The 26,152-nt window shown below is 39.1% G+C and overlaps 1 protein-coding gene across 3 annotated transcripts in view; it reads left to right on the forward strand.

Moving 5' to 3' along the window:
• The window catches only part of ITGB6 (integrin subunit beta 6), a 98,557-nt gene that overhangs the window by 50,077 nt on the left and 22,328 nt on the right, over positions 1–26,152 (forward strand). For all 3 annotated transcript variants that reach the window (XM_042446877.1, XM_042446878.1, XM_042446879.1), the window contains 8 exons: positions 2,782–2,986; positions 5,718–5,964; positions 9,899–10,064; positions 14,604–14,765; positions 16,786–16,881; positions 20,586–20,675; positions 24,650–24,784; positions 25,672–26,089. In XM_042446877.1, coding sequence (XP_042302811.1) covers positions 2,782–2,986; positions 5,718–5,964; positions 9,899–10,064; positions 14,604–14,765; positions 16,786–16,881; positions 20,586–20,675; positions 24,650–24,784; positions 25,672–26,089 — 1,519 coding nt within the window. The remainder of the gene's footprint in view (positions 1–2,781; positions 2,987–5,717; positions 5,965–9,898; positions 10,065–14,603; positions 14,766–16,785; positions 16,882–20,585; positions 20,676–24,649; positions 24,785–25,671; positions 26,090–26,152) is intronic.

The following is a 26,152-nucleotide window of genomic DNA, read 5'->3' on the forward strand; positions in this document are numbered from 1 at the left end:
AGGATGGGAAAAATTATAGGAAAGGAAGCTTTACATTATATGGTCATGGCTCAGACATAAATGTTAATATAAGCAGGTGATAGGTCTCAAAAAAGGAGTGCATAAACCTCTGCAGAATTCACATTTGTGTATGAATAAAACTATAATATCTGACAATTGAATGATGGATGGTGAATGTTTGTTTCTCCAGCTTTCCAGTATGAGCACGTCACAATTTTCTTTATCCATTGTAATATAGAAGCAATTATTTTCCATTTACTCCAATTGTATCCAGGGTCCTCAGTCCTCAAACAAAGGTGACAAATAGTTCAAGACAACATATATCAATGTCTTGTTATATGCCTTCAGATCATTTACATCATTTACAACTTATAATGACTCTAAAGCAAACCTATCATGGGGTTTTCTTGACAAGATTTGTTCAAAGGGGGTTTGCCATTGCTTCCTCTGAGGCTGAGAGCATATGACTTGTGACTAGGGATGCCATATCCCGGTTGCCGCCGGGAAAATCCCGCTTTTGGGGCCCCCTCCCGGTCACAGCCCGGTTTGGCCCCCACCCATGCATTTGTCCCGGTCTGGGGCCCGCTCCTGCGGCCATTGCCGCTGCTGCTAATGTCTTGTTTTTTATTTATTTATTTATTCATTATTAAATATATACACCCCTGTCTTGATTTTTTCCCCATTATTTTCCATTATTTTTATTATTAAATATATAAATATGGCCAGAAAGGGAAGTTCATTTCTGCCATCTGTCTAGGAATAATGCCAAAATGTCCTCCATTTTGATCATGCCTTAGAAACATGCATTTAGATTAACATTTTTAAAAAATCATCAAATTTTTCGCATGTCCCAGAATTAACCTGGCATGAGCCAGGATAGTTTAAGCTGTCTCAAACTGGATAATTTCTGCAGAATCATATTCCAGCACTCAAACTACAATGCCAGACTGGCTCTCATTAATTTATTGTTAATCAGTAATTATATGGTTTTGATCAGTTATCTTGTAGGACATTTTATATAAGAAAGTATCAATCAATCAATCTTTATTAATGCTTAAGCCAAAGGCCATTCGCATGATAAAATATAAAACCAATGACAGCAATTCAGAATTATAAAATATTCCATCAAATAACATCCAAATTTAATACATAATATACTTCCAGTCAATTAAATAAGACAACGTTAAAAAAACCACTTCAAGGTTTGGATAAGATCATCCCCCTAACAATTGTTAAAAACATTTTTTAAAAAAAACCAACTTCATAGTTTAGATAAGGTCATCCCCCTGACAATCAACTGCAATGTCTGCAGTTTTACCCTTGCCCGAATTTTGATTGCTGCTGAGGCAAACAGTGAAACCTTATAAGTTACCTTAGAATCAATATCAGACAAGAGATAATAAATCTTTTCGGAAATGGTATATAAGAAAGTAAAGTTTCCTATTATGTTTTAAAACTAAGATCATGTTATCATATAGGGCTGAAGCAGACGATCTGGAAAGAGAGATCTCCAGCCCCTCCGGCCATGATCACTCTGGAACCACTGCAAGTGAATGGCTTGCTGCCGAAGTGGGCCGCTGCTGCAGTCCCAAACAGGCTGCTCACAGGAGTGGATTAAGCCCGCTCCTTTTGCCGGTAGCTTCTAGCTGTTTTAGGCAGCCTTGGAGCAGCTTCTGGTAGCTTTGGGGGTGCATGTCAACTAAACGCCATGCCTCTGAAACGACCAGACCAGACGCCACTCCTTTTGGCCCATCTGTTTTGGCCCATAGACCACATTTCAAAAGCACCACCAAAGAGGAAATTGTTACTTCAGAAGATTTTTCTTGAAGCCTAAACTTTACTTGAAGCTCAATATCATCAGATTGTTTTTTCCTTTCGATCTTTTTTTTTAATAAGAATGCCTGTTAAATCAATTGTAAATGTGCATCAGGGTTTTATAAGACAAAAAAACCCATTTTGTAAAATAATTACAAAACTAATCCTCTGGTAAACTTCAGTTATTGCACTTAACAATATAGAACAAGCATTTGAAATGGCACACTGAAATTGGAAGCTAGACATACCTTGAGATTGAGATGTGCACCATTATTGAGGGAAGAGATCTACTGTTCATAAATTCCTTACATAATATGTATTAAATTCTATAGTCTTGATAATATTGGTGGATTACAGCTCCATCAGCCTTGCCCTGCAAAGCCAGTGATGAGAGATTTGAAACTTGTATTCCTACATCATCTAAAGGGGCACATGTTCACTGTGCCTTTCAGTCATTTCTGATTTATGTTGACATTAAGGTGAACTGTCGTTGAATTTTTTTTTTTTTACAATATTTATTCAGAGAGAGTTTGCCAGTATCTTCCTCTGGGGCTGAGAGAATGTGACTTACCCAAGGTTTTCCATGGCCAAACAACAATTTGAACTAGTTGAACTCAACCACTACACTGCACTGGCTCACACTTTGCTGAAATGGACATTTGACTGTATGGTACTATGCAGGATGTTAGTATAGCATTGATTTGTTCATTCAAAAAATATAAATCCTTAATGCTGAAAGGGAATTTACAGGTTATAAGTACACAGGTTTTTCACATTTAATAATTTCAGAGTGAATCATGTTTACATTCTGCTCCTGTAAACCCACCATAATACAACACATGCAAAATGACTGTTACATTATTCCTGCAACCAGGAATAATCTCACAGACCTATTGTTACTTAAATAACTATAGTTTATGCTGTATAGCAATTACATTACGTTCTTCTACTCTTCCTTTGTTGTAGAATTTCACTGACCTGTCTGAAGTTTATAAAAGGTGTGACACTCCTGACAAGCTTATTTCAAATGGATGCCCATTGGATTTGATTGAATTTCCTATTTCTAAAGTAATAATTGAAAAAAATAAGCACCTGAGTGAAGGTCTCCAAAAAAACAACTCAGATGTTACACAGATTTCTCCTCAAAAGCTAACTGTTTTTCTCCGACCAGGTAAGTGATATAGCTCATGTGTCTCATTATTTTCTTTTCTATCTTTGTCCATGTGTTGTGTTATTCATGTTGTCCATGTTAGCTATAATTCACTTGGGCAGTTACAAATGGGTAAGCCGCTCTGATAGCCTTGGCTGAAGAGCGGGGTATAAATAAATAAGTTGTTGTTGTTGTTGTTAGTATTATTATTATTGTTGTTGTTGTTATTGTTATGTAGCTAAGTAGTGACTCCTACCCAGCTGTTCCCAATTCCCACTTACTGCATAGAGGTCTGTGCCTCTATAATTTGGGAAGCAGCTGACTAATTGTCTCACTTCCTCCAGTGAGTGATCTCCATTGAGACAAGCAGAAGCAGAGTCCCTGTTGCAATTCCCTTTCATGCTGGCAATTGTCCAACAAGAAGGTGGGAAGGATTGTCAGTCCACTGTTTCCTGATCAACAGGGGAAGAGACCCCTCTTGATCTCAGTGGCTGCTGTCCAGTAAGTGGGGACTGGGAAACTTGCACAGTCTCTTTGTATCCCCTAAACTAGGAAATAGATATGGATCATGAATACAAAACAGTAATGAATGCATAACTTAGTGGGTTCCAGCAATTAATTGTATGACAACTAAGATCATAGGCTTACATTCAATTATTCCATGGAACTGGGAGTCAATCTAGATTTCAAAGGACATTCATATTCAGCCTTCCCACAAGGAGATTTTCTTATAGATATGACTTGTAGATTGATCAATCCAATGGTCCATCACAAAACAAAAGACATTAAATGCAAGATATATAGAAAGGAAAATCCTGTTCTGTGACAGACATCTGTCACCACTCTGGGTGAGCACTGGATGCTGGTCTGCTGTTCTTCCACCATCCAAAGTGGCTGGATTCAGAGAATGGCTGCTGGGAACAGGTGGTTGGGGTGGGGGGACAGGGGCTTGAACAGGAAATATTGTAGCTACTTCTAGCTATATCTCTCAGTACCGGTTACATTTTTAAAAATTAGGTAGTCTAGACCCATTTTGCAACCCATTATGGGCATAGAGGTGAAAAGTGATCACCATCCCTTCACAGTACCCCCATCTAAGGGGGGGGGGAGAGATAACCACTAGCATAAGAAACAATACAGTATATTAAAAGTTACCTATTTATTTTTATGCAAATTGGGCTTTTCCATTATCACCCATTCTAATAGAACATGGCTAAACAATACCAGTCACTTAAATTAGTGCATCCGCTTCTCTGCAGCCAAATGGCTATAGATCCTGTTGTTCTTCTTGTTGTTGCTGCTGCTGCTGTAAATCAGCTTTTAAAACATTTAAACCTTCATAAATCTAAAAGGGCCATTTGTGTCTCGTCAGCAAGAAAATGATAAAAAAAAATCTAAACCTAATCTTGTAGATTTCCTTTCATGGACCAGCATTAACCATTGTTTATATCAATACCCACTGCCATAATTTTCAGGCCTATACAAACATTGAGCTATCAGCCACTATAAATCAAAGAATCTTAGAGTTGGAAAAGACCCCAAGAGCCATCCATTCTAGGCCCCTGCCATGCAGGAAGACACAAAGAAAGATAACATTCTGCTTCTGTTTAAAAACCTCCAAAGAAGAAGATCCCACCACTCTCCAAGGCAGCATGCTCCACTGTTGACAGTTCTTACTTTCAGGAGGTTCATCTTAATGTTTGACAGTGCCTTATGCACATACCCCAAAATGTTGGGTGAGGTGCAATTCTAGGCTATCTTAGAGGTCATTCTCCTTGATGGCCCAAATTTCAGGTGGCTCAAAGCTTACTGTGACAGCCAGCATGGTGTAGTGGTTTGAATGTTGGAATATGACTTTGGAGAAAAGGATTTGAATCCCTGCCTGACCATGAAAACCCACTGGGTTACCTTGGGCAAGTCATGCTGTCGCCTCAGAGGAAGGGAAAAGTACCCCCCCCCCCAAAAAAAACAAATCTTGCAAAGAAAACCCTGATTTAGGGTTTCTATAAGTTGGAAATGACTTGAAGGCACACAACAACAACAACAACAACAACAACAACAACAACGCTTTACTGTATGATGCGCCTTACCATTTCTTTATTAATTTCTATAAGATGGCTACAATTGTCAGGCAGTGCTATGCCTAGCACTTCCTGTTTGGTTGGCACAGAGATTCTGTCTTTCTCTGACCGGAGAAGAATGAACATATGGGAATTTTGAAGGCAAATAGGGTTGCTAAAGTGAAAATTGGAGAGGGCCCCAGTACCTTTCAAAGACAGAATTTCAACAGGTGTTGCTTGCCTTGCAACCAGGTAATAAGCAACGCCTGCTGAAATTCTCTTTTCTAGGCATCCCTTTCCAGTTGTCACTCTGGCATCCCTTCACCATAGTGGTTGTCTCTGTTTGTCCTATAAAACAGCTAGCCTGATAACTGGAGGTGAGTGTGGAAACCCCATTTTGTATCAAACTAGACATTTCAACTCGAGGTAAATTATTTCTTATTTTAGTCTGACTGTTCTCTCAAAATAAATATTTTTTCCATTACTTTAAAAGTTGCATGTATTTTTTTCACTTTTTAAACTGGAGTGCTACCCCAACATATTGAGATGAAATATTGTCATGAGCTGCCTTGTTTCAAAAACCTCCAAAATATAACAAGAGTAAACAGATGCAGTCAATATTGCATTTTCCCTTTCCGTCTCCAACCACAGCTGCACTAATTTGTTTTCTATTTCCCCTGGGGCTTTGCAAGGAAATGAAGAAACAATACAGATCAATGTTCGTCAGACTGAAGATTATCCGGTCGACCTGTACTATCTCATGGATCTATCAGCTTCCATGAATGATGACCTGAAAACCATCAAGGAACTGGGTTCTACCTTATCAAAAGAAATGTCTAAACTCACAAGTAACTTTCAGCTGGGATTTGGGTCATTTGTAGAAAAACCAGTTTCACCATTCATCAATACTCTGGCAGAAGAAATACAGAATCCTTGCCGGTAAGTAGGCAAAAGTCCAACTAGGTTCAAATTTTCTTTTTTTTAATCTCTATTTTAAGCATTCCCACTGAATGTAGTGGGATTTTCTACACTAACTTAGTTTGATAGATTAGGGGTTTTCTTTTCTTTTTTTATTTGCCCCCACGAGAATACAGCAGAGGCTGCATTGCAACAGTAGGCATGTTTATGTCTTCTGCTGCTCTCTGTATTACAAAAACACACATTTCCTATTCTCTCACACATACAACCTAAGCATGTCACTCTTTGCTACTGGTGCTGAGACAGAATTGATCCTTCAAGAGCTGCTTTTTCAAAGATCTCTTGCCCACCTGAGGAAAGTGGCACCCAGATTAGTTCACTTTGCTCAGCCTTGGCAGATCCCAATAGAGGTGCCTTTCTTTTACATCTCCCTTACCTGAGAAGATGGTCTCAGCAGGCCACATGGGGAAGCCTAATGTCCCAAATCTAAACACAGGCAAGAGAGGCTGTTGTTGTTGCTGTTGCTGTTGTATGCCTTCATGTCATTTTTTATTTATGGTGACTCTAAGACAAACCTATCATGGGGTTTTCTTGGCAAGAATTGTTCAGAGAGAGTTTGCAATGAAGCTGAGAGAGTATGATTTGTCCAAGATCACCCAGTGGCTGACAGAGTATGATTTGTCCAAGATCACCCAGTGGGTTTCCATGTCTGAGTGGGCATTTTAAATCTGCTATCTCCTAGTCCAATTCCCAAACCATCATACAGTCCACTGTTTAACTATCTGTGGAAGGCAAGCTCCCATTTTTCTTAATGGCGGTGTGTGCATGCAGCTGCACTAGCGGACACATGGACACTATGCTGCCATTAAGAAAAATGGAACTTTACCATGCATGGATTTGGGTACCCCCCCTGGGGGGGTTTCCAACTATATCTCACTGGCTTTTACTTTAAGTTTTCACAGATGAAAACTGGGACAAATGTGGCCAAGCAACATCCTTTTTGGAGGTCTTTAGTATTACTTTGTTTTTACACAGTGGAGGATAGGGGTTTTAGAATTTTAACTGTATCCTCTTTTATTGTTGTAATCTGCTTGGATTCCAAGTGATTAAGCGGAATATAAATAAATATTATTATTATTATCAGAGTGGTCACGATGGCAAAAATTATTAATGAGGAAGAGCACACAAGCTAGGAGATATTTCAGCTGTTGGGTTTTGCCTGAGCTAACTGGAAAGGACAAGATTCCATCCCTCCTCTCCTCTTCCCATAATTGATGCAATTATGCACTGAGTTAACTGAGTGCAAACTATTTTTTCACTTTCAACTCAGTTGCAGCACTTGCCCACTTCAGGGTGTCATTGATGCATGGCGTTGATGCCACACATCGTGATGACACCTTAAAGCCGCCTGGAAGCCAGGCAGCTGCCCAGACATGGGTGGCTTCAAGGCTCTCCAGCAGCGCAGCCTTTATATGCCACATGCTGCAAGAGTAGCTTGAGGCCTCCATGGGGCAACAGCAGGGTGACAAAAGTCAACTTTTTGCTGGCCGAAGAAGTAGTGGATCTTTGCCACTCCTTTTTCAGCCAGCTTCAAGGCAGATTGGAGCCACGGCTTGTGGTTGCCATGGCCCCAATCCATCTGGAGAAGCGGCCGTGGTGGCACAGTGGTTAAATGCCTGTACTGCAGCCACTCACTCAAAACCATAAGGTCGTAAGTTCAATACCAGCAAAAGGGCCCAAGCTTGACTCAGGCTTGCATTCTTCCGAGGTCGCTAAAATGAGGACCCAGATTGTTGGAGGCAATTAGCTTACAGTTGTAAACCGCTTAGACACTGTTAGTTCAGTATGAAACCGTATATAAATGAAGCTGTTTGTTGGTTTGTTTTTCAAGTCACTGCTTCAAGGCCGTCTGTTTTGGCCCTAAGTGAAAGACAAAGGAAACTGGGAGAAGGAGAGAGAAAATGGGACATTTTGAAAGCAGCAGAAAAAGTTGAAAGTTGGAGATTTAATCAGGACTGTTCCTGCCAAATCAGAACAGTTAGAGGGCATGTAATACTTCTATGCTTTTGAAAACTTGCTGTTTACTTGATAAAATATTTTTGGAACAGTAATCCTTAAAAAAAAATCAGTGGAGGTGGGAATGATGATCCAAGGCATTTGTAATGAGGAAGAAATTCTCTGTTTCCTGGGAACCCCACAGGGTGGTTTGGTCCTCCATCTCGATGGGCAGAAAACCACACTTGCTTTTTTATTGCTTCTCCAGTGGTGCTGGGAACAAGAATGGAGCATTGCAAGAACATGTTAATGAAGACTGCTTATCCAACTTCTGATCATCCAACATACCCAAAACAGATTCTATGATAAGATCCAGAAACTATGCCAACCCCAGAATTGGCTTACTTAATTTCCTTCCCAGGAAAAAGGAGGCTCCCCCTAGAACTGTTCTGTACTTGTGGATTGATTGAGGACTGTATCAGACAACACTGATGATGGAGGAAGCTTGTTTTCTGCAGCTCCAGAAATTTAGGGCATGGAGCAATGGGTGCAAACTACAGGAAAAGAGATTCTATCTCAACATTAGAGAGAACTTCCTGGTGGTGAGAGCTGTTCAGCCATGGAACACGAGGAGTCTACTCCTTTTTGGAGGTCTTTAAACAGGGGCTGGATGGCTATCTACAGGAGTGCTTTGATTGTGAGTTCCTGCATGACAGGGGATTAGATTGGACTGGATGTCCCTTGAGGTCTCTTCCAACTCAATGATTCTATGAGTCTATGATTCTAATTGAATGAATAGGTTCATAATCGAACTCAGCTGATTGGCTTTCAAAAATCTTTGTAATACTCAGGTGCACAGTGCCTTATGTGGTTGTTACTAAATTTTCTTGTAAGCAAATATACAATATACTATCATTTAGAATATTATTCTACCTAGGGCGAGACCCTTTGTGGTGTAGTGGTCTGAATGCTGGACTAGGACTCCAGGAGAACAAGGTTCAAATCCCCACTCCGACATGGAAACCCACTGGGTGACTTTAGGCAAGTCATACTCTCTTAGGAGTTTATCACACAGGAGGAATTTCTCTTAATTTTGAATGAAAAGAAAGTGGGACCAGAACACATTCACATGAATTCGCTAGTTCAGTTAATTTATGTGAATTCGAATTGCGTTCAAACTGACTTCCCATTGTCCAAAAATAGGTTGCCATTGCCAGAAATTGCATGTGATAGTCTATCTCGCAATAACGTGAAATCCCAGGATTGCGTTTGGACTGACTTCCCATTGGCCGAAATTGCATGTAGTAGTCTATCACACAATAATGTTAAACCCCATGATTGCGTTCAGATTGCCGTTGGATTATACTTCCAATCTCATCTGATAAACTCCTTAGTTTTACAGGAAAGCAATGGCAAACGTCCTCTGAATATACCTTGCCAAGAAAGCCAAGTGAAAGGTTACCATAAGCCAGAGTAGTTCTGAAAGCAAATAACAAGAAAAAGAATGTAGTATTTTAAAAACACCTCAAAATTATAAAGTTTCCAAAGTCAATAATCAAGCTATGTTAGCTTTTAAGAAGCTGGGAAGGGTGCATTTCAAGGACCATGGAGGGCTGAATCACCACTGCTGCGTACTAGGGTTTTTTTGGAATGCAAACCCTCCAAATGGTCCCCCATGTACTTGAGGGTCTTGGAGACAGGTTCACTATGTTTTCAGGACCACCTACTTTATTTTAATCTCCAGACAGGTTCTTTTTGTTGAAAATGATGATCTGGAAGCTTCTTAGGACCTCAAAAAAGGCACTGTTGGGTTCTAAGCCGCCTATTGACCACACTGTCAACACTGTTGTTTTAAGAACTTACAGATATATAAATCTGTATCATAGGCTAGTAGTAGTAGGTGAAAATAGTCAAGTGCCATATCATTCTAATATATATGCACACCATTTTTATTTTACAGAAGTGTCCCACATGACTGCTCACCAACATTTGGATACAAGCATGTTCTGTCATTGACCAGTGATGCCGAGAGATTCAATGCTATTGTGAAAGAACAGAAAATCAGTGCAAATATAGACACTCCAGAGGGAGGCTTTGATGCAATTATGCAGGCAGCTGTGTGTAAGGTAAGGCAATACATCTGCTTAACATTTAATTAGGATAAATCAAAATAGCTAAGTCCATATTATCACTATTTTCACCTCAGCCAAAAACTTTCCTCAAACACCATGCTAAACTGAAATCGTATCCATGAAAGCTCATGCTAAAATAAAAATCAGTAGTCTTAAAGGTGCTGCTACATCCCCCCTTTTTCTCCTTCCCCTCCCTTCCTCCTCTATTTGTTTTCAATGTTTCTGTGCTCAAAAGTTGCTTCTCAGTCTAAATATGTTTACTTTCTACAATAATGCCATGGCTTACAATAAAATTCTAACAGACAATTATGGGATTTTAATCAGAATGCTCTAGGCTGTAAGCCTGTGTGAGTTTACTTTGAAATAAAGCTCATCAGACTTTGTACAACCTGTTTCTTTTCAGTAAACAGTACAGACATGGATGGTTAGGATAGGTGAATGGCTGCAGTGATAAATGTTTAAAGCCTGAAATAAAATGATTGAAGCCTGAGATTCTTCACTCTCTGTGAAGAATCACTATTTTTATCACTAAATATCCACTTCAGTACATTCTCTTATATTGCTTATCATTATATGCATATGGGGAAATGTCTTCATGTTACATGTCTTTCAGCTTTTTTTTACAAGGTGAACTTTAATACAATATCTTCTATACTTAGGATTTTAATCACATTTATCTTTAGCTAAAGGAAGATGCAAGAAACTGGTTTTCTGAAGTAAGACATCAGTGGAATGGAACACGTTTCCACCACAACAGTGGTGAAAGTAATGTTAAAATAATTGCAAATTTTTGAAATATGATATACCTTATTGATTGTAACTATCATAAAATTACTTAAACTCAAATATTACTTTTAATTCCAATTACCTAGATACATGTTTACTTAGATTTTAAGAATTCAGCTTTTATCCTGATGCCCTAATCACTGTGTTAGCTCATATCACATTGCTTGCTGAATTAATTAGATATCAGTGAGCAGCACTGGTATATATTTGAATTAAATAAATTATTTGAGGCATGTTTCATGATCATCGTAGATGATACACAATTGTGATTCCATCAGTTTCAGCTTTCCAACGTCTTCCAGATTTGCTCCTTTAAAAAACTATAGTATGGCGTATTAAATGGAAGACTCTCAAAAGACAGAACAGAACAGAGTTTGGAAAAGGTACCTTTTGAAATAAGCTTCCAGGATCCCTCAACAGTGACAATGCTGGCAAGAGAATTTGGGGAGTTGCAATTTTTTAAAAATAAAAACTTCTCCATACTATAAAACAGATCATTACATCCTAATGAGGAAACATTTGGTACTTACTGAAAGGGCATATCATAAAATTAAAATAAATCATAACAGAAAAGTAATTTCTTCATTTGCAGACCATTCTAGCTGTGATATTGTAAGAAACTGTTCTAGCAAAGTAATATCAGGATACAGAGCTACACTTTGGCAAGTTCACATTATATATTTCTAAACATAATGAGGCCAGTTTAGGACAGGAAGGAAGCCAAGCTTCTCATCTAACAGACTAACAGTTTCTCACTGTAAGATGCATCTATTCTGATCAGTTCAGATACAAATTGGATCCCATCTCAACAGAAGCCTGGAAATCCTTCAGCCATCTTGTTATATTAAAACCTAATAATTGAAGAATTCTGACATTGCACATCCTGTTTACTCTTTGCCACCCTCCACGTAGATGGATATTAAAAATGCTTCTGGTAATGGCAGGATCTCTTCTATTCACAGAAAACTTCTTCTTGAACAGAATGTTTTTCTTTGATATAGCCAGTATCAGCTATAAATACACCACTTCTTAAGTATACATGTATTAAACTTGATGAGGCATGTAATGCCTCTGAGTTACTGAAACAAGCTAATGTATTTCTACTTGGGAGTCCCAGCAATGATGGGTCTTTCAGACATAGCAGCTCTTAATGATATTGTGCATGAGAAGTCATGGAAAACATAACAAGATACAATAGCATTATAGCATTTACATTTCTATACCACTTCATACTGAACTAAGCACTCTCTAAGTGGTTTACAATGTGTAAGCCAATTGCCCCCAACAAGTTGGATGCTCATTTTACTGACTTACCAAAGATAAAGTGACAGGAATGATATTAAAGACCTAACAAATGAATAGTTACTGATTTCAGGCCCATATACATTTGGGAAGGAACATAGGTCCTATATGTCTTAGGTCCAGACTATTTGAAAGATGGTATCTTCTCCCACCATTTGGAAATGCCTTCTACAGGAGGCTAGGCTGGTCCCCTCCCTGCTCTCCTTTCACCAGCAAGCAAAAATCTTTCTTTTAAAACACAGGCTTTTAATATGTAGTTGTGCCCAGGGAGGCTTCTTATCGGGGCGTTTGCTTTTGTATGTTCTTAATAGTTCTATATTTAAAGCTAGCATATTTTAATTGATTTTATATTTTAACCTGTTATATTAATGACATATTTTAACTGTGTTTTAAAACTGTACTATTTTTTTCAGTTGTAAAAGTTTATTTCATTTATAGTTTGAAGAAACTACAAAAACTTTTTTGTATAAAATAAAATTGTTTAACTATTAAACTTTGCCTAAAGCTGGCAGGAACATGTTTTTAAGCATCTCTTGTCAGCTACTTTGGGTCCAACTGAGGAGAACTGCAGCATATAAATAAATTAAATAATTAATTACTAGATCAGTGGCAGAGCCCATGGTTTGCAAATGGAGGGTGCTGGAATCAATCTTTAGCACATGCAGGCTGGATAAAACTCCCATTTGAGGACTCCTCCAGATTGTTCTATGGGAAGTATGAGTTCTTACAATACAGCTTCCTTGGGTTTATAGCAATAGCAAGTGCATTTCTATACCATTTATCAGTGCATTTAAGCATTCCCTAAATGGTTTACAATGTGTAAGCTAATTGCCCCCAACAAGCTGGGTACTCATTTTAGCGACCTCCAGAAGGATGCCAGGCTGAGTTGACCCTGAGCCCCTGGCTGGTATTGAACCCACAACCTTGTGGTTTGTGAGTTAGTGGCTGCAGTACTGGCATTTAACCACTGCGCCACCAGGGTTTGCCAGCTGTTGTTTCTTCATCCTTTCATCCCATTCTTTTTGTGGACTGTAGCAGTTTCTTGGGTCTGCACTAGGGCTTCTCAAGGTATTTTTTAAAACACAAGCATGGATTACTGAGATGGTCCTATTGTTAGAACAGCAAATTTCCTTGTCTCTAATTTTTTATTTATTTATTTATTTATTTATTCTATAGATTCATAGTGAGTAAGTGCTATTTCACTGATGCACTATAAGTCTAAAAAATTAATTTAAAAAGGAAGGAAAGAGAAGGCAATATATTATTCTGATATGTTTAAGAATTTAAAAAGAAACCTACTTGAGTGTAAGAATAAAATGTTGCAACTGGTGCTGGGAACTAACAAAAATAGTTCAGAAAAAATTTTTTTGGGAAAATACTTTTTTTAAATCCATCACTAGAGGAATGCTGACTCTCTACCTTTCCATGTCCACAGTATGAAACAGTGGTCTGAATGGGCCAATATCTGACTGTATACAAATCCTTTCTCTGTGTTCCTGTGAGAGATTTGAAGTAATGTGTTGCAAATAACGTTTGCTGAAATACATTGCTTTGGGGGGGGGGGGGGTAATGCATGGGAGATATGCTGTTTTCATATAATAAAGTAACACCTGGTATCACTGCTAATTTTTGAGAATCACAAGTAACATTTATTCATTTCTTTTAAAATGTTGTTTTGAGGTAGTATCAAAGAATTTGGATCATTTTTGTATTTTTTAAATTAATATACTGTTGACACAACACTAATGCATTACTCATCAAGAGCATGTAAAAAGTAACTGCTAATGACTTACTGGTAAGTCTATGAAATCTTATGCTACCAACTTCTTTCACTCAGTTAGTCTCAAAGGTCCTACAAGATCCCTTTGCATACTGATCCAGACTAACATGGCTATGAAGATTATCGCACCGGGATTAAAACGTTCCCCAGTGCATTCTAACATGCATGCACGGGGGGCGCGCACGGAGCATGATGGGAACCTGATGGGGCCCAGAGCGCTAGTTTACTGCACACAGGAATGCCGCCACCACCCCCGCTGAGCGTTCCCATCGAGTTCCAGGGGATGCCATTTCTGTGGACGCTTTGAAACGGTCCCCGGAATGGCCTCCCCTGGGACTCTATGGGAACGCTCGGTGGCGGTGGCGGCGTTACTGTGTGCAGTAAACTAGCGTTCTGGGCCCCATTGGGTTCCCATCATGCTCCGTGCACGCCCCCGTATGTGCACGCTAGAATGCACCGGGGAACATTTTAACCCTGGTTCAATAATCTTCTATGTCTTTGAATTCCAGTCCCTGTTTACTAGTAAATTACAACACTTAAACTGAATTTTCACATAGAATATGGTGTAGTTTTGCTCACTAACACAGAAAAAAATTGATATAGAAATAGTATACATAGATTTCTGTTACATACTTTGTCATTGCCTATTTACATTTTCATTCCAGGAAAAAATTGGATGGAGGAATGATTCATTACATCTGTTGGTGTTTGTGACTGATGCTGATTCCCACTTTGGGATGGATAGTAAGCTAGCAGGCATCGTTATTCCAAATGATGGAGAATGCCATTTGGATGATAATAACGAATACTCCATGTCAACTGTTTTGGTAATGTGCTTCATGCTTTACACAATCCTCTCCCATTATATCATTTTAAAATGTTCTAGAAATTAACTATTAAATTATTAAATAATAAATTAAAATTATTTAGAAATTAACTGTAGGAAAGTACAGGATCAATGGGCCATTCTCAACAGAAAGACCAAAATTGTATATTTATTATTTATATCACAGTACGGCAGAAGAAAATCCCATGTGACAGCTGAAATATCCCACTCTTCTCATTTGACTGGCTGGGGGATTCTGGGAGTTATAGTCCAGAAATGAACACTTTCACATTCTTCTAACGGGCAAGTCCTTTGGCTCCATTCCACAGATATCAAACATCTCTATCTAAAGTTAGGGTTGACCTGTGTTTTATTGTTACTCTCGATTTTGTAAATTTATCAGTAATATAGCATAGGAACATTTTAGAGAGTATCCCATTTCATTTAAACTTGACCAGTCTACAAAGAGCAAACGTCATAAATAACTCCTTTATCCTTTTGTGGAAACAATGACCTTTCAGACTGTGGGTTTTATCACATGAGGCTCTTCTCCCACGAAAATTGTTTTCAAAAGTGCTATGTAATCAGGACTACTCTCTTCTCTATCACAACTTCCTAATATTTCCAGCACTGTAACCTTTGTTCACACTAAAGCTTTATCACATGCAGTATTTGGCACTACCAACCTAGTACTGCCCCTTTTCTTAGTTTGGCACACATGTGTATGCATGCGCGCACACACAGAGACCCTTCTCCAAAATATAAATTAAAAGCATTCTTGCATTTAAATTTAAATGGGTCTTTTTTTTCCTTATCAGAGAGGGGAGTCCTGATTTAAGATAGACTTGATTAATTGCTGGCAGATGAAAGCCATCACCTAAAATAGAGATTAATCTTCCAAGGGGATCTTGTAGCACCATTGAGACTAACTGTGTGAAAGTTAGCCTCAGAGGTGCTACAAGATCCCTTTGCATACAGATATTCCAGACTAACACGGCTAATTTCTTGGATTAATTTGTCAGCAATTAAACAAGTCCATTCAGGAACAGGCAGAATAATGAAATAAATATTGTTTTAACTGTAAGTAGATTAGCATACTCTTTTCAAAGAGCCTTATCCCCAACGGGCACGTTTAAATTTGCAAATGGGTTTTATCGTATTTACCACAGCTGGGCGAATGCAGCCCATATACAGCCCAGATGCCAGCCAGGCTTATTCTGTGGCTTTTAAAGAACAGGAAAAACTGTTCAAAGAAAAGTTTTTGAAAAGCCACAGAATAAGTCCAACTGACAGCCAGGCTGTATATGGGCTGCATTTGCCCAGCCACGAATGAATACAGTAAACTCATTTGTAAATTTAAACATACCTCTTTCCAGTCAGGGATAAGGTGCTTTAAAAAGAGTGCGCTAATCTCTTCTTTTCTGCTTACATTTCTAGGTGTGTTTGCATGTGTGTGTGTGTGTGTGAGAGAGAGAGACACTGAGAGAGAGACAGACAGACAGATGATGGCAGAAACTGGGTGACTCCTTTAGAAAATGGGGCAAGGTGATGATGGGCAGTGAGCAAAACTTTCCCTTCTTGGCTTCTCTGACAAGCCCCAGTTGCGGATGGGGGTGGCAAAGTCATTTCCCAATGGATTTTTTTTCTTCATGGAGGGTTTAAAAAACCTTTAAAAATCTCTCAGGGGTTCAACCGCCCCTTTCTTAGCTGGATCCGGCCTTTTGAGGGCGCAAAAAGGAGCTGCAAAGCAGTTCCTTTTTGCACCCTCAAAAGGATATACCAAAGGCCCACTGTACAAAAGGGCCAAAACCAGGGACAGTTAAAAAAAAAGATGCAAATGTTCACAAGAAACAAAATATATCTCTAGTCCCATCTAATGCAGTGCATGCAAAGACCTCAGTTTCTAGGATTTTCTGTGTTATAAGCTTTTCTTTATAAGGCAGGAAACAACATGAAGCACTTTTGATTCAAAGTTTGGCTGTTCAAATTAAGATCAGTTTGTTTTTCTTGTTTGTTTTCAGGAATATCCAACTCTGGGACAATTAATAGACAAGATAATACAAAACAATGTTTTATTAATTTTTGCAGTAACAAAGGAACAGGTTCATTTGTATGAGGTGAGAGACATAAATCTTATTTGTCTGAATGTCCTTCCTTTGTTTGCTTCTTAGCATGAGATGTTTCAGAAGGAAAAAAAACAGTTTTTTTTAAAAAAAATGATCCTCTAAGATTAAGATTTCTAATCTCGCTGAAGTAAAAAAGACTGTAAATATAGGTACTTGATCTCGTTCAGAACTGAAACATGGAACCAGGAATGACTGAGCAGAATAACTAAATTCTCTACAAGGTAGAAAAAGTGATAGTAGTTGTTCTTAAGAAGAGAGGAACAAAAATACCATAGTAGAAGAACAGAACAAGGGGGTTGTACATTATAAAAACTTGGTATAATGTTCCTAGGGCACAAAGAAGTCACCTGAGAACTCAGATACAAGAATAAAACCAACTAAGAGATACTGAAATGTGATGCTTTTTATAACAGAAGTAGCTCACTCAGACAGCGAGGCATATAGGCTTCCAAAGAAAAATGCGATTTTTATAGTCATTGGGAGGTGAACATTTCAGGTTGAGGCTGAAATAAAACTGAGCAGAAATGAACTCCTTATCCAAGAACCTATCTGCCCAATATGTTTTTTCTTGTCGTTTCTGAAAGCACTGTATTTCCTGGATATATTGTTCTGTCCATACCCTGAATCCTTTCCCCAAAAAACATGTCCAGACCACTGTGTGTGTGTTTTGTATGCCTTCAAGTCATTTCTAATTTATGGTGATCCTAAGGTGAAGCTATCACAGGGTTTTCTTGGCAAGTTTCATTAGAGAGGGTTTGCCATTGCCATTCTCTGAGCCTGAAAGTATGTGACTTGCCCAAGGTCATCCAGTGTGTTATAATGGCCAAGCAGGGATTTGAACCTAGTCCTAGTCCAATGCTCACATTACACTATACCATGCTGGCATATTTCCCCAATAATCATGTCACATCATGGGTTTGGCTGTGGAATAGTGAGTTTCTCCCAGCTTTACAGCACTGAATAATTTACTTGGAAAAAACATGATTTCTAATTCAATGCAGTGCAGCCAATATGTGATAAGAATTCTGATGGATTTAGCATGGATTTATATAGTGGCATTTTCAACATTTGTGGGAATTTTTTAATTTTAAAAACTTCCATCTTGAACCATCTTTAGCACAAAGGTCCAAAGCACAGTGCAGAAATAATCCAGTTTGAGATGGCCTTAACTGCCCTGGCTCGATGCTAGGGGATCATGGGGATTGTAGTTTTGTGAGGCATTTAACCTTCTCTGTGAGAGTGCTCTGGGGCCACAATAAACTGCAATTCCCAGGATTCCCTGGCACTGAACCAGGACAATTAAAGTAGTCTCAAACTGGATTATTGCTGCAGTGTGAATTGGACCAAAGTTTGTCTTTTTCTACAATAATATTTTACCGGTAATGTGTGATTCACCAGTCCCAATACCAACCCTTCAGGAAACAGTTTTAAAAAAGAAAGATATCCCCCATCTTTAGTCTGAAATAACACCATCCGTTCCACTATCTCAGTATGATGCATTTATTGACCAGTCCATAATCTGAATGATTTAGTTCAAACACAAAGTTAAATTATAATTTTTGGTGTTACATAAGTGCCCTTTCTGAAACCTTAAACTTGAACATCCTTCTTCCTTTCCCCTCTCTCTTTTTTGGTGCAATAGCGAAAACACTGGAAATATCTGCAGGGCTTTTTTTTTTTTTTTTTTTGCTATGTGTAAACAAGGAAGTGACATTAATTTAAACCATGCCTTGCTGAAACAAGTCAAGAATGAACTGAGCTTGTACTGTTTTGATAACTATGCATGTAATGTGGCAACAAATGAGTTTATCACACTAGCGAGATCCCACAGGAAAACGGGAGTTAAACGAGAGCTAAGTTAAATTTGAATTTAAACAGAGCTTGCAAATTCAGAAAGTTTATCATGGTCATTGCTGCTAAAATGAAATAATGGTTTGTTCCGAATTTAAAAACCTGCTGGTTTCCTCCACTTTAACTGCGGACTAACTTTATGTTAATTCATGTTAACTGCGATGTCGTGTGATAAACTCTGGTTGTCTTTGCTTTATATCGCATTTAACTTCTGTTTTCCCATGGGATCTCGTTAGTGTGATAAACTCCAAAGTGTGCTTGGTTTAAACGTGGAAGTGAATGTTTCTAATCCATTGCACTCAGCAGTGGTTGGTGGCTCCAGTGTCAGTATGGGAATGAATGTGCTCTAACTTTTAGTCAGAACTTTAAGGGACACATTCAAAATGCTGACTCTATTTTAGGAGACAGGATTTCTGCTTTCAAGTTCAGATTAAACTCCAGAGTAGATTCATCTGACACCAGAGCCAAGAACCATCAGAGAATGCAAGTGTGTGGGAACTGGAAACATTCACTTCCTCATCTAAATCAGCCACATCTTATTGTAATGTTATTTTAAAGAACAAAATCCATGGTACCTTTATTGGCCAGCCAAAATACATAAAACACATAATGTATGCTTTTGAAATGCCACTGGTTTCTTCATAAGGTTGACAAATAAAAACCATACAGGAGGAAGAAAAGTTATGGTGTTGGAGTCACAGTTATGTTTATAGTTCATTGAAAGACAAATTCAGTTCAGTCTTGACTTGTTTCAGTATACTTTCTGGTTAATTCTCATAATATTAAATGATAGTTTGGAATTATGTCCAAAATAAGTGGATAATTTATTTGCTCGGTGCTGGATACTTATTACTACTGTAGTTTCCATTTAAAATTATAATGATTCCTAATGTGAAATGTTTTTCTTGAATTTCATTATTTATTTGTTAGAAATGGTAGGATCTGAGATGTTTGTAAAAAGATGGATCATTTAACAGTTGTGACATGAAGGAACAGAGCTCTGCAATTCTTCTACAGTTTGGAATTAAGAGTTCCTGTTGAACAAATAACTCATTATATGGTTAGGCACAATAGCAGATGCAGGTAGACAAGAGATGTCACTCCATATGTGGGAGATATACAATGGCAGCCCTCAGTGTTCCTGTGTGAATAAGATCTGGACCACCATGTATGAATACAAACAGTAACATTTGCTTCTTCAAGCTCAATTTCCAGCAAGTGTCAGTCAATTATTATTGCTTAGGAGCAGGGTTTCCCATACCTAAGAAAGGATATCTTTATAAATAAATCAGGTGAACGCGATGGCTCCTTCTCATGCATATTTCCCACACAAAAACAGATTGGAATACAAGTAGAGTTCCCAAGATTAAATCTAAAAGCCTGAAACAGTACTATTCTGAAAATGTTAAAAAGAATTGGCAACATGAAAAGAAGATGTTATTGTCTATGGAGTGACTGAGAGCAAAGATATGTTTATACAAAATTCTTTTCATATGCTTACTTTAAAGGAACAGGAATTATTTTAAAATAGTTTCATTTATTTTTCTCTTTATATTTTTATATTAATCATTAAATTAGCAAGATTTTAAAGAACATGTTCTGGTTTGTATGGAATGAACCGGGGGGGGGGGGGGGTTGTATGGAATGAACAATATCATGAGCACTGCGTTCCAAGGAAGAACAAAACAATCTGAGTGCTGAACAAAACAGCATAACTATCTTTACAAGAACTGTGCATGTGTGCACAAGCACGAGTGCATGCACACACACTTATTTTTACTCTTTCCCAGGTGGTTAACTCATGTTGTACATTACAGGATTATAATTATTTTTGTCATTTACAGAAATATGCTGATCTTATTCCTGGAGCTACTGTTGGAGAACTCCAAAAAGATTCTGGCAATGTTCTGCAGTTGATTATTGATGCATATAAGGTACTTTTAAAAATAATTATGATATTTTCATTACGTGTGTGAACTTTTTGACTTGGGGCCCTTTCACACTACACAGTTATAGTGTTATTATTCCACTTTAATTGCTATGGCTGCCTCTTATGGTGGAATCCTGGGGCTTGTAGTTTTGTCAGAGGTAGTAGAAGAGCAACCTGGCTGAGCATTTTAAATACTTCTTCCTAAACTACAAACCCCAGAATTCCATAGGATGGAATTGTGGCCGATAAAGTGGAATCCTAGTGCTATAGTCATGCAGTGTGAAACTGGTGTAAATTTTATGCTCCAAAGGAATTAATTTACTTATGCTATGTGTTTGCATACATTATGATGGTTATGCACAGTTGACAAGAAAAGAAGCTGTGCAGAGAAATGTTCCAGACTGAAAAAATGGAGGGGTGGTGCACGCACAAAAAGTGTTCTGGTGGTTGGCAGTTTTTTAGAGTGTCTCTTGACATGTCAGGACAGCCTTTCTCATCAAGGATGAGGAAAATTATGAATAATATTTACCTCCCTGCTTCAGGCTAATTTTACCTCCATACCTGCTTCAGGCTAACTTTTAAAAAAAATGGGGAAAAGACTGTGGTTTGGGCTTTACTATGGTTACCAAGAAGGTTGTTGGTGAGCTAGCATGATTCATAGTTTGAAGGTACTTCCAAAGGTGTGGTTTTCCATGAATTGTTTTGCCACATTCACAAAATTTTCCAGGGAGTCCAGATGTCATTGTTTTCACTTTGTATTCCTCTCCGGGTGCATCTACATTGTAGAAATTATGCAATTTGACACCACTTTATAGAATCCTGTTTTGTTGTTTTGGGTTTGGGTTTTTTTAGTTTTAAAAGATTTTTAGGCTTCTGTGTCAGAAGAGTGCTGGTATCTCACCAAATTGCAAATCCCAGGATTCTGTAGGGTGGAGCCATAGCAGTTGAAATGATGTCAAACAGTTTTATTTCTACAGTGTAGATGCACCCTTGGTCTGTTAAAGGAGGGGAATGAAAAAGCTGCATTTGTTGTTTTTATTGTGTACCCTCAAATAATTTCAGACTTATGGCGACCCTAAGGGGGTGATATCATGAGGTGTGGGGTTTTGTTTTGTTTTGTTTTTGCAAGATTTGCTCATTGCCTTCCCCTGAGGCTGAGAATACCTTTTTATTGGTAGACCAAAGACCTCTCTTTCTAAAATCTCCCACAGAGCATGGAGGGGAAGTAGCATGTGAAACTAATAAGTATTTTTTACTGCCCACCCATGGCTGGCAGATCAGGTGATGCTCTATTCAGAGTGGACAGTACATTCCTTTTCATTTTATTGTGGTACAAGTTTAAATCCTACTGCATATGTATACACACATATATACATACACATATTGTGAGGGTTTCCCCTTTCCACAAATACTGTGACAGTACAATACTACTCAATTCAGTTATACGACCCAAGAAAAATAATTCCACCACTCTGGCTCACTATCCCTTCTTTGTAAGTACTGGAATTATAATTGGTATTTGACCTCTGAATATATTGAAGTTTCTTAAGTTCTTAGGGCTTTCCACATTAAAATTGGTGGCAGAAAGCCAGGTTATTGTAATGCACAGATGTGTTGGCTTTTAAACTCTCCAGAGGATGTAAGCATATGAGGGAACTCTGAGCTGTCAAAATATTTGTTGTACGATGTTCTCATATTCCCCTTCCAGTGTGAGTCACAGCATCGAGTAAGCATGTCAGAACGTGCCTTGAGAGGTTAGAAACTGTAACAACTTTAAACCAATGTTTTCTGTCTTTGAAGCATTCATTTCAGTCACAGTCTATGTGAAATCAAAGACTGGCAAAATACAGAATTTTTAAATAAGGGCAGAAGGAAATCCCTTCACCAGCAGTTAAGTCCATTCAACGGCCAAAATGTATTTAAAAAGAGAAGGGGAATAAGTTAAACTGCAAACCCAAGTTTTGCATATTGTTTCATTCAAGAAATCTTTCAGCTACAAACATGCCCACAGGAATGTTGTAAGGCTAACAGTGCAAAAATTTCCAACTGACTTCTCTCCTATATATCTATCTATCCAGGAAGCCAAATAAATTCCAGCACTCCCCCCCTCCCGCAGTTACTGAGGTCACACAAGAATAACACCTTTAAATTCAACATAGTGTTTTACTTTGTTTCCCCCACATATAAAGGCAAATAAAGGACCTTCAAAGATTAACTCTGAATACTCTGATATCAAAACTATCAGAACTAGGAGTAAATTCTTTATAAAGGGAAAAACAAAATAAAGTGAATAGATTTTAGTAGATTAGTATCCAAGTAGAATCACTCAGATAAAAAATAGATTGATGTGGTTCTCAAAGAGAAAAAAAGACCAAGTTCATCCCAAGCCTTCTTCAATGTCACATTGCCTTAATTTAAAACAACAACTGTCTGTACTTAAACTATAGGAACCCATATCCCGAGTCAACATATCTAGAATCAACAAGGGAGAGAAACAAGACCTTCCCCCACTCATGTACATTCCTTTGAACACTGGTAATAAAACCAGCAGTCTGGAGCTATACATGTGGGAGCTCCTTGCAAATATTTGAACAGAGACAAAAAACTTGCTGCTCGAATCTATGAATCACCATGAAATACATGAGTGTGCACACAGGAAAAAAAACCCTGCAACTTATTGATTCCTTTGGAATGAATATCTGAAAAGATATACACGTTTTATAAGATACCTGGTTATTTTTCACATTTCTAAGTTATTTTCTTGATTAGTTTCACTCATAGCCTGCCTTTCTGCCATTGAGCTCAAAAGTGCATACGTGGGTCTCCTTCTCCCCATTTGTTCCTCACAACAACTCTGCAAGGTAGGTCAGCCTGAGGGAAAACGACTGGCTCCATGTTACCCAGTGACTCTCATGGCTGAGTGAAGACAAGAACCTGGGATTTTCCAGATCCCAGTACAGCATTGTAACCATGGAACACTGAATCTCAGTTGCTCTATTGTGTTGCGTGTTGCAGAACTAAGGCTTGACACTGGGGTAAGAGGAAGTTGGCTAGCATCTAATTGCTGAATCAAAGGAAGCCATAGTTATAGTTCAGATGGTCAAAACCCATACTGACTCTGGTGCGCTCATATTGTATTCCATGATAAATAGTTGAGACTCTGAAGTTTATCGCACGGGGCCTAAACCGGTCCCCAGCGCGTTCTAACGGGGTCGAGCGGGGGCGCGCATGGAACGCGATGGGCACCGGATGGGGCCCAAAACGCGACTTTATCGCACGGGGGGACGCCGCCGCGCGTTCCCATTGTGTCCCAATTCTGTTTCAGAGGGCGCCATTTCTGGGAACTGTTTCAAAGCGTCCCCAGAAATGGCGCCCTCTGGAACAGAATTGGGACGCAATGGGAACGCACGGCGTCGTCGGCGTCGTCCCCCCGTGCGATAAAATCGCGTTTTGGGCCTCATCCGGTGCCCATCGCGTTCCGTGCGCACCCCCGCTCGACCCCGTTAGAACGCGCTGGGGATCGGTTTAGGCCCCGTGCGATAAACTCTTTTGATTCTCATTTATTTGTGTATTTATTTGGCAGTATCTGTAGACTGCCATATAGCAAAATTGTCTGTATGGCTGGCAACTAGAAGTAAAACAATTTAAAACTGAATAAAAATATAATATGGCATAAATACATATGACAGTGGTCAAAAATAGCTGAAAGATGAAAGGTCAAAAAGGGAAGGGGAAAAGGCCTTTGCCCAGTGCCAAAATGAGTGATTAAGGGCCAAATGTGCGTCTCTGTGGGAAGGTGTTCTACAGCCAGGGTGCCACTGCTAAAAAGGTCTTTTCCCCCAAAGGGACGTGCCACACCCTACTCAGCAGAGGCATTCAGGGAAAGTACTCCAAATAAGATCTTGAGAAGGCACTGTTGGGTAGGTTATCTATCAGATATTAGTTTTCCAGTGATGTTCTAATCATTGTATCTTTCAGGCACTTCGGTCCGAAATTGAACTAGAAGTGTTTGGAGACACAGAGGGACTAAACCTGGCTTTCACTGCCATATGCAACAACAACACTGCCATTGCACATGGGAAGAAATGCTCTCACATTAAAGTGGGAGAAGTGGTAAGTAGGTTTGTATTTCATAAATGAAATGTATGATTGTGAACTAGTTGCACCCTAATCCTATAAATATATACCCCAGAGATGGCCATAGGTGAGAAACCATTTTCTTGTCTCGCACTGTATTCCCTCAGAGGTGATGTGTCAGTGACTGCATATACAGTAAGTAGTGTGTGGAATCAGTGCCTTGTAGTTGTGTGCCTTCAAATTATTTCCAACTTATGGAGAGGCTAAGGCAACCCTATAATGGGAATTCTTCTTGGCAAGATTTGTTCAGAGAGGCCTTTGCCTCCTACTGGCTAGAAGAAAGTATCTTGCTCTCGGTCACCTAGTGAGTTTACATGGATGAGCAGGGACTGGAACCCTGGTCTCCAAAGTTGTAGTCCAGTGTTCAAACCATTACCCCACTCTGGCTCTCTGTTAGTGTCTTTCCACATGTGGCAAGAGAGAAGGAGAGAGGGGGATCTTTCAGTTCTCCCCCCCCCCGTCTCAAACACACACACACACACACACACACACACACACTAATTAGCCCTATGTTTCTAAACTAGTAAAGCAGTGGTGTTCCTAGTGTTGGTGTTACCTGGTGCAGGTGGCAGCCTGCCCTGTCCCCTCCCCGCCAGCTGCCCATAGAGACCAGCCATGAGCCAATCAAGGGACCGTGGAAGGTAAGAGAGCAGACATGCAGGCACATATTCCTCCTTCCCCTATACCTTAGCTAACTTGGGTGAGCAAGCCAAGGCACCAGGAAAGATGTGGGGTAGGCATGCACACTCGCCACTCCTTCTCTGGTGCCTTGTCTCCCTTGACCAAGATAGATGAGTGGGATAGAAACTAAGATAATACTTTAACTGACTTAAACTGAGATAAGTGTTTCTTCCCTTCTCTAGGTTACTTTTAACTTGACCATAAGCCTATCTGATTGTGAGAAAAGTAGGACAGTCCTAATAAAGCCCGTGGGTCTCAGTGAAGCTCTGGAAATTGATATTCAGCCAGAGTGCATCTGTACTTGTCAGAAGGGAGCAGAGGCGAATAGCTCTAAGTGCAACAATGGGAATGGCTCTTTTGAGTGCGGAGTGTGCACTTGCAAACCTGGCTACGTGGGTCCTTTTTGTGAATGTGAAGAAAAACAATCACTGAGGACAGATGCCTGCAGAAGTTCTCCTGAGCAGAAGTTTTGTAATGGAAGAGGTGACTGCTATTGTGGGCAGTGTGTTTGCCACCTGTCAGCTTATGGAAATATTTATGGGCCAAACTGTGAATGCGACAATTTCTCTTGTGTGAGATTTAGAGGACTGCTGTGTGGAGGTAGGTTTACTATCTACTCAGAACCACAGTAACTATGAAAGTATTAATGGGGAATAGAATACT

This window comes from Sceloporus undulatus, chromosome 1, assembly GCF_019175285.1.
Source record: "Sceloporus undulatus isolate JIND9_A2432 ecotype Alabama chromosome 1, SceUnd_v1.1, whole genome shotgun sequence".
Lineage (NCBI taxonomy): Eukaryota > Metazoa > Chordata > Lepidosauria > Squamata > Phrynosomatidae > Sceloporus > Sceloporus undulatus.